The sequence below is a fragment of the Pteropus vampyrus genome, unplaced genomic scaffold (genome assembly GCF_000151845.1).
Source record: "Pteropus vampyrus isolate Shadow unplaced genomic scaffold, Pvam_2.0 Scaffold183, whole genome shotgun sequence".
In the NCBI taxonomy this organism is placed as follows: domain Eukaryota; kingdom Metazoa; phylum Chordata; class Mammalia; order Chiroptera; family Pteropodidae; genus Pteropus; species Pteropus vampyrus.
The window spans coordinates 1,648,496-1,657,767 of record NW_011888964.1 but is presented as its reverse complement, the minus strand read 5'-3'; the positions used below and the strand labels follow the sequence as shown (position 1 = coordinate 1,657,767).

The 9,272-nt window shown below is 44.6% G+C and overlaps 1 protein-coding gene and 1 non-coding gene across 2 annotated transcripts in view; one reads left to right on the top strand and one right to left on the bottom strand.

Moving 5' to 3' along the window:
* KHDRBS3 (KH RNA binding domain containing, signal transduction associated 3) overlaps window positions 1–9,272 on the bottom strand; it is a 113,876-nt gene that overhangs the window by 64,616 nt on the left and 39,988 nt on the right. The window contains exon 6 of the mRNA XM_023537225.1: window positions 5,749–5,944. Within this exon, the coding sequence (XP_023392993.1) occupies window positions 5,749–5,944 (196 nt within the window). The remainder of the gene's footprint in view (window positions 1–5,748; window positions 5,945–9,272) is intronic.
* On the top strand, window positions 7,990–8,095 carry LOC111746324. The gene has a single exon (XR_002783045.1). It is a non-coding gene; the product is annotated as a U6 spliceosomal RNA (small nuclear RNA).

The window sequence follows — 9,272 nt, the reverse complement described above, 5'->3', positions numbered from 1 at the left end:
GTCTGTCTGCCTGTCTGTCCATCCATCCGTCCACCTGCCATCTCAACAACCAGCGTTTATGGAATGGCTACTGTATGGTAGGTGGGAGGCATGAAAGGGTGAACGCAGACTGCAAGTTCGTGAGAGAGGCCAGACACGAAAACCAGCCCACACACAAACAGCTGCAAACTGTGCCGCGCACAGGTGCGATGAGCACGTGAGCTCACGCGGGGAGGCTGGCAGGACTTCTTCCTCAGGAGGACGAGCCTCATGACGAATGCAGTGACGATGTCGTCGACCTGGAGACGCAACTGTCATCTATGGAGAAGGGGGAAGACAGGGTCACAGGGAATGAAGAAGACGAGCCAGCGGGACCCTGGGAGCCTGGCTACGTGGTGGTGCCAGTCACCGTGACCAGGGCTCTGGGGAAGACGAGGCCCTCTGTGTCGGCCTGTCCCACGGCCCTCGCCGGGCCTGCATGGCACACAGGGAGAGATGAGCACGGGAGGGTGACACCAGACAGGGCTCAGACAGAGATTTCGACTAGTTCTTAACATATAAATTTTAGGTGAAATGATGAAAATGGACAAGACTTTAGTAAATAAAACTACCCTGCAGAGTGTCTGGGGAACATGCATCTATTCAGAATGTGTGCGTTTTTCGTAGGAGAGTCGAAAGCGATTTATCAAATGCAGTTTCACTTTTGAAATTCATATGCAAATTGGGCTCTGCCAGGAAGCATCAAACTTATCTCTCTGTGTAATTACACCAACATTCTGAATTGTTAAAAGTGCTCTCGCTGACTGTATTCTGGGTAACACTAATTAATTTGTCAGTTATTTAATTATTTGTTCATAAAGTAATGAATCAATGTCATTTTGGAAAGAGGTACTTCTTGTTCTCAAAAAAGAGATGAGAAGTTACTGTAATTATGTCTAATTTTACTAAGTTAAAAACAGAGCAGAAGGTCCCAATTTATACTCAAATGGTTGAAAACACATCACTATCTGTTTTCTTCTTTTTTGGAAAAATGTTAATTAGGCTGAATTGCCTTGTTTTCTTAGAGCAATTCTTAAAAGACAAGTATTCATAGAAAGAGGGACTTGGTCTCACCAACGGTTAGCCCATTCTACTCAAACGGTTGCTGTGTATGTCCTATGTACCCTTATAATAATAATCTTCTCAGAATCAAATAGATTCATTTGCTAACAGATGTTCTTCTCAATGATACACGCTCAGGGAATATTTTGTGACAGTGACTCTGATGAAGAACAGTTGGTTCAGATGGCATTATAAATGATCAAATACTTTCACAACCCACCTTGAGAAAAATCAGTCAAATTTCAATAGGCGCATTTTGACAAGGAAATACCTTCAAATTATCAGCCTTTCTCGCTTGGGCCAATAAAGCGCATTCTTAGAATGGATATACTATAACTAATTACTAAAAATAATTTTAAGATATACCATTGATTTTTTTATTGGGTCTAAAACTATATTGGGATACTTCCATTTTTATACACACAATCTGAAGAATCTTGAGTACTTTAAGGACTGAAATATATACTTTCTCAAAAAGGCAGTTGTGGCAGGATTTGAAAGAATAAGATTTATCCCATTTTTGGTTTAAATAAGCAACTGATACAATTTCTTTCCATCTTTTACTCTGGATATAACGGCCTCGGTTACTAAATGGTAAAGGAAAGCTAAAATGAAAAGTAAATTGAATTGGCTATAAATAACCACACAACTTCTATAGAAACAAATCCTTTATCACTACGAGTGTATTTTGGGATCTTTAAAAATTACATTTCTGAGTTCCAAAGGAATGACGAGTCTTTTTAAAACACAGAGATGCTCTGAAATTCTTAAATAGTAAAAATACCATTTAAATTTTTGCCAATTAATGTAATCATGGCACTCTGTTTATTATATTGTTAAAATCTTCACCTCATTCTTAACGGTTCTCAATTTCCATTTACCCACTTAAGGTAGCTTGAAAGCAGAGAACTATGCAATTACAAGGGACCTTAGCGGTCACTTAACGCCATGTGCTGTCACCCTCTCACAGCGCTCCTGCTCAGGGCAAGAGCTGCCACATTTTTGCCAAAGACGAGGCAGTTCTATCATCCTAGCTAGCAGAGCACTGTGTTTTTGTTGTTTTCGTCCTTAATAAAACACTGATTCACGATAGAACACAGGCTTTGAAGTGTGACTCTCCCTTCTGCTCCCTCGTCATCAGCCACATGACCGGACAAGACGCTGACTTTCCCAGCCTCAGTCCTCATTTATGCGATGGGTTCGCGATGCCTCGTTGAGGGGCCGTGAGAACGTGACGTAACGTGCAGGACAGAGGCCCGTGGAGAGGTGCTTCCCACCCAATAATGACAAACTCGAAAGTGCATTCTTACAGCTGAGCTGAGATGAGATTTACGGCACACCCGTGTCCCTTTGGGAACTGTGCAGAAACAGTCTCACGTCTTTGTAGTGACCCACCGCTGCCCTTTGACCAGACTAAGGGAGGGTCCTTTCTCAAATGCCAACCATCGACTTCTTCCTGCCAGGTGGCCAGTCGCGACTAGGGAGCGATCAGGGGGACATTCCCTAGGGAGAGTTACTAGATCTGTGGGGGGGGGGGCAGGGGGAAGGGTCAAGTCCAAGTCCAGCAAACACTCACCGAGCGCTTACAATGCACCAAAATCCGTGCCTGTGGCCAGAGATTGATTAAGAGACACAGTGCTTTTCCCTGGAAGTTCATACTCTAGGAAGCGGACATGCTCTAACGGTCGTGCTACCCAGACACCGGCTAACGATTAAGTTATACGTAAACTGCTCTGTGAAAACAAATGCAAAACCACATGGGAAGCCCCCAAGGTGTGTTTCCCAGAGGCGGGAATTCTTTAAAACGCAGTCTTAAGAACGTTCATTCATTCGGTCACTAAGCAAACGTTTGTTAAAGACTATGGGCCAGACATTATAGCAGGTGCTGAGAATATACAGGTGAATGGGGGGGTGGTCCCTACGCTCACGGAGTTGAGAACCTAGTATACGATCATTCTATTCAATGGAATAATTATTTCAGTATATTTTAAGAGGACCCACCACATGAAGGACATCCACTTTGGAGTTTGGGACCCTACGCTTCCTGAGTTGGACATCTTACAGTGCGACCACCTGATCTAAAATCCTAGAAACACGCAAACAAACAAAATATATATATATTTTTTTAAGTTTGGGTTTTTCTCCTTCCCATGCTGAGCAATCTTCAGGATTTCAAATGGTTGAGACCAACGACCGGGGACGGGGGATGTGCCGGGGACCGTAACACTGTGTGAGAGGGAGTCAGAGGTAGGGCGTCGAAAGACAGTCGGGTCCGGGGAGGAAGACGAGGCCGACAGAACCTAGCTGCGAGGTGAGGCAGGGAGAGCGACTGCTGGCAAACAATCGTGTGCGTGTGCGTGTGCACATGCGTGTGTGTGCACGTGCGTGCGTGTGTGTGCGCGTGTGTGTGTGTGCGTGCGTCAGTTGCTGTTGCAGTTCATGAAATGGCCACACTCCCGCCAAACTAAAACGCAGACGGTAAACGTGGCCACCACGCCCTGCAGGTGACACCGCTGGGGCAGGAAGAGTGGGAACTGTGTCAGGACTGTGGCCACAGTGACAAGCAGTGCCTGGCGGGGTGCCAGGTGGGAGCGAGGGACGCAGACGATGAAGGCTGCCTTTCCCTCCCTGACCTTCCAGACTTTGTCTGCTCCTGGAAGGACACGGAATTCTTCCAGACGGCCACTATCCTGTTACCCAGTGAGGTAGGAGGAAAGGGGAGAAAATTAACTCAATAGAATACTCCTGAATTAATTATTTCAATGCCTGTCCTGTCATTTATCAATAAAAACCAGAGCTACGAGTAGAAAAGCAAAGTGCCTTGAAAGTCCTTTTCCTCCCCTGGACTTTAACCTCTCAAAGAACCTTTCTTTGTATCCATCTAATTGCATGCTATACTTGCTGAGACAGAAAACACGTGTGTCTTGTTCACACGGCAGGAATTCACTCAGTCTTGGTTCAACGGAAAGATGAATTAATGCGCAAAAGGAAGGCGATAAATAGCTCTTTCTGAAACATGCGGGTTGTGAAGCCAAAGAAGTTAAACTCTTGCCCGACTCGCACGGTACCTGTGGCGCAGTAAGGGGAGGATCATCTCCCACACCGCCTGTGACAACCACCGCCACACCATCCAGCCACGTCTCCGTTAACCCAGACGTTAAGGGAATTCACAGTGAGACGCGGTGGGAACGGACACTGGCTCACCTACAAGGAATCTAACAGCATGCCCCCTGCCTCACGGTCCTGCTCTTCTCAAGAGACTCGGCATTGGTGGCAAAGCTTGAAGCATGATTATTAGCGTAAGTTTGGTAAGAATAGTAGTCAACAGGAACACGTCCCGCTGTAAGAAAATGTAAGAGAAGAAATCGAGGCCACGTCCTTCCCCGGATGTATGGCAAGATGGCGAAAGCGCATTAGGAGATCTGTTAAGTATAATTCACTGGGCTCCCCGTATGCGCTCTGTGCCAAGCACAGAGGGATAAAAGCTATCTTCCCTGTCTTTCCAGAGGCACAGTCTAGATGAGGGAGAGATCTGCGATGTCTCTGTAGGTCGGCTCTGACCGCCAAAGCCCAGGAGGACACATGGGAGAGAGTCGGGGGAAGACAGGCAGACGAGCACTCCAGACAGAGAATGGTCTGGAAGCCTGAGAGAGCACAGCATAGTCAGGCAGAGAATGGTCTGGAAGCCTGAGAGAGCACAGCATAGTCAGGGAATCACGAAAAGTCCACTATGTCCAGGAGGAAGACTTTGATCTTCCCAGCGGCTGCAGATGAAGCTGAAGAGGCTGTCTGTGGCCCGACGGAGATTTCTGAAACCTTCCAGAAACTGTGCAAAGAGGGGCTGAGCACCTAGCACGAGACCCGAGCGAGGTACAGCATGAAAACCGGCTGGTTCTCGCATTTCGCCCGTACACTGCTTCCCTTTCCTCGACGGCAGCTCTTTCTCTAATACTTTCAATCACTACTGCGAAACATCCACCCACTACTGATGCTCTTCCTGGATGGGAAACCGAGAAGTTACAGGAAGAATCCCGGGGGGTCTGTGTTCTTGATAAAGAACTCCTCTCCCCCTCCACGCCGCCCCCCGACTTAGTTTTCAGGGTTCTCCTTCCCTTCCCTTATGTTAAGTCAGTCTATGAACCGTGTCGAAGAACTATATTGAATGGTAAAATGAAAAGCTGATTTGCATGAATTTGAAAAACTGTGCACTTTTGTTTTCTTCACTAAAAAGATTTTCCACTAAGAATCCATATTCAGCAGCAGAGCTTAAGTGGAAACACTTCAGGGCAAAAACAGCTTGGTATATGCAGGCAATTATTTTTTAAATGATTGGATTACTAAGAGGCGACCCGGAGAGGAGTAGGAAAGAAAGTTCCATTAAAATCCTGTAAGAGCTTGAAAAAATGTGTCCTTGATCTCAGTCTGGAACCTCCCACCATCCGAATTCATCTTCCACATCTTAGATTTAAGCTGTTCAATGGAAGAGGTTATTTCTTTTCATAGCTCTGGCACCAAGGGCTTATTTGGCACGTGATACATGCTGCTGAACCGAGGTGGGGTACTCAGACCCGAAGGCAGGTGGCAGAGGATACTCGGCGCCACACCCCACCGTACATATGGACCGCGCCAATCAGATCGCCAAAGCTGACGCCTGACCCCTTCACTTACATAATCTCCGTAGGCCTCCTGCGACGGGGGTGGCGGTGGAGGTCTGTACCCAGCTGGGGGGACCCCTCTTGCTCTGGGGGTGAGAAGGCCTCTTCCCCGACTCACTGGCCCTCTCGTGGAAAGGACTCCCCTGGAGGTCGGCGTCCCGCGTGGCACACCAACGCCAACTGGCCGGGCTGTGGCTCCTCCCCTTCCCCTGCAAGCAAGGGCGGAGGTCAGATTAGCAATATTCGTCATGTTCTCTAACGCTCGTTGTTCACATACATTCACACCTCAGAAAAAAACAACGTTCCATACTTCTGTAAAAATAAGGGAACCATATGCAAAGTAAAAACTAAAGCAAGAGAAGAAACAGGTGTCCACTGGAAAGCAGTTAAGTCATTTAGGCAACACGTCCAGCCGCAATGAATATGGTTACATCCAAGAAGCTCCGAGACCAGTTTCTGGCTAGGAAACAGAGCCAGAAGCTATGATGTCATGCCAGGTCCCACCCAACCTTTGCCCTGACACTATGAAGCGGGCCTTTATTCTGCTTGTCCGTGAACAAGGCACCAGAGGCCCAGACGGATCTTAAAACCGTCTGGGAACACAGCTAAGTCGGCAAAGCCAGGGACCAAAACGTAAGCAGTCACTCCATGAGGGACTAAAATGTACTTTACCAAACAAATCTACTACGCAATAATCTAAAATACCATCTTCAAGTTAGATGAACAAAATATTTTCCATTCATGTATTTGTAAAATAAAATATGAGACTTGAAGGCAGAGGGGAAGGAACGAGGCAGCGGTAAGAACACCTGAACTCAGGCAAACACTGGAGGAAATGTGCAAGGTCTCTGAAGAAATGAGGACAGAAACTGCAGCTAACCCAGTGAACAGAGGACCCCCTGACCCCCGCCCGCGGACACTGTGCTCCAGACAAGGAGGGCTGCAGCCCACGAAGTGCTGCCCGCACATCAACTCTCTCTCTCACTTAGGATGAACCGAACTAATCCTCGGAAATAAATGACCGAATCTCACGTGAGGAGAGTTAAGTTATCTGAATAAACACCTGTCTATTAAAGAAATGAAATCGGTAATTTATAATTCTCCAAAAAAGAAAGCACCAGGCCCGGATGGTTTCACGGGTGAATTCTGTCAAACATCAAAGGAAGAAATTATATCCGATCCCTACAACCTCGTCTAGAAAGTGAAACCAGGGGACACTTTGTGACTCGCTCTGCGAGGCTGACCACTGGAAGAGCCTCCTCAACATTACTGCTACGTCACTAGTCCAGGCTGCGACTGGCCTGGGCCAGCCAGCGAGGACAGTTTGGCCTTGAGCCCTGATGGGACCTGTCTTAGAAGATTCCTCTCAACAATTTTTTTTCTAAGACTCCCTCTGGGAGCCACAACTGGCCTAGGGTTGAGGGGGACAGGGCAGCCTGTGGAGGGCGGCACAGGGCTGGTGTGGCTGATCTCTGGCCTCCCTAGGAGGAGATGGATGGGCCGAGGGAGGGCAAGGACAAGGCTTCTTAATATGACCAAGACTGATAAAAAAATATAAAATTTTAAAAAGAACTATACATCAATATTTCTCATGAACATAGTTATAAAAATCCTCAAAAATCATAGCAAATTGAATCCAACAATGTTTAAAAAATTATACACCATGATTTAGTATGATTTATTTCAGATATGTAAGGTTAGTTCAGCATTAGAAAATCAATGTGATCCACATCGACAAAGCTTAAGAACAAAAACCACATAATCATGTAGAGGAGAAAGGGCAATTGAGAAATTCAACACTGTTCTTGATAACTCTCGGCAAACTAGAAACGGAGGGACATTTCTGTTGAAAGTTGAAAAAGAACATCTATGAAAACCTACAGCTAACAGCATACTGAATGATGAGAAACCGAGTATTTTCTCCTTATGACTGGGGACCAGACAAGGATGCCTCCTCTTACTACTCCTGTTCAAACCGTACGGACCTTCTACCTAATTCAGTAAGACAAGAAAAGGAAATAAAACATACAGGATTGTGGAGGAAGAGATATTTAGTTTTCAAGTGACATCATGTCCACGTAAAACTTCCCAGAGAATCAACCATAACAAAACAATAAACAAAACATTTCTAAAACTACTAAGCAAGCAAGGTCTTAGAACAGACAGCTAGGTCTTAGAACAGAGTTAAGAAGTCAACTGTTTTCCTCTATAATGGCAACGAACAATTGGAATTTGAAACGAAAGCACGGTCACAGCACTCACTTCGGCAGCACATATTCGGAAATTGGAACAATACAAAGGAGAGGAGCAAGGCCCTTGCTCACGATGACATGCACATCTGCGAGGCATTCCACACATTCCCATGCCTGAGTGAGAGCGGGGGCATACAGGAAGTCTGTGTGCTTTCCTCTCGATTTTGCTGTGAACCTAAAATCGCTCTAAAAAATAAAGTCTTTTAAAAGAACACAAAATAACATTTGCTGAAGCAACAAAAGAAATGAAATGTTTTGGTACAAATCTAAGAAAATATATACAGAAACTCTCTATAAAAAAAGTACAAAACTCTGATGAAAAAAAAATCAGAGGGGAAGTATTATTCCATGTGGGAGTCACTATTGTTAAGTTGCCCAACTTATTATTCCATGTGGGAGTCAATATTGTTAATTCTTCCCAACTTGATGAACAGACTCAGTGAAATCCCAATCAAAATCCCAGCGAGCTCTTTTGTAGATGGACAGACACAGTCTAAAGACTACATGGAAAGGTAAAATACCCAGAAGAGACAATACAACAGCGAAGAAGAAAAATGTTGGAGGACTCACAATATCTGATTCCCAGTGGCTAACACTTACATTACTACTACAGTAATCAAAACAGTGAGTACTAATGAAAGACTAGACACAGAGATCAATGGAACAAAACAGGGCGCCCAGAAATTGATCCACAGAAATACAGTCAAGTGATCACTGACAAAGGAGCATAGACAATTCGATGGAGAAATAATAGTCTTTCCAACAAATGAAGCTGGAAAATATGGATGTCCACACGCAAAAAAAAAAAAAGGGAGGGGGGAGAAAAAATAAAAAGAACCTAGACAGATACAGACATTACATCTTTCACAAAAATTAACTCAAAATGGATTTTAGACCTAAATGTAAAATATAAAATTTACAGAAGAAAACATAAGAGAAATTAAAGTGACCTTGGTTTTAGATGTAATTAGAAAAGCATAGTCCATGAAATAAAAATTGGTAAGCTGGACTTTTTTAAAATGAAAGACTTCTACTCTGAGAAAGACACTGTTAAGAGATGAAGAGATGCCATGAAAAGTTAGAAAATATTTGCAAAATACATATCTGGTAAAGGGCTTGTATCTGAAATACACAAAGAACTCAACAATAACAAAAACAATCTAATTAAAAACGGGCAAAAGAGCTGAACAGACAGCACACCAGAGAAGATATACAGATGGCAAATAACCAAATAAAAAGATGTTCGACATGATTTGTCATTAGAAAATTCCGAGTTGAAACATAC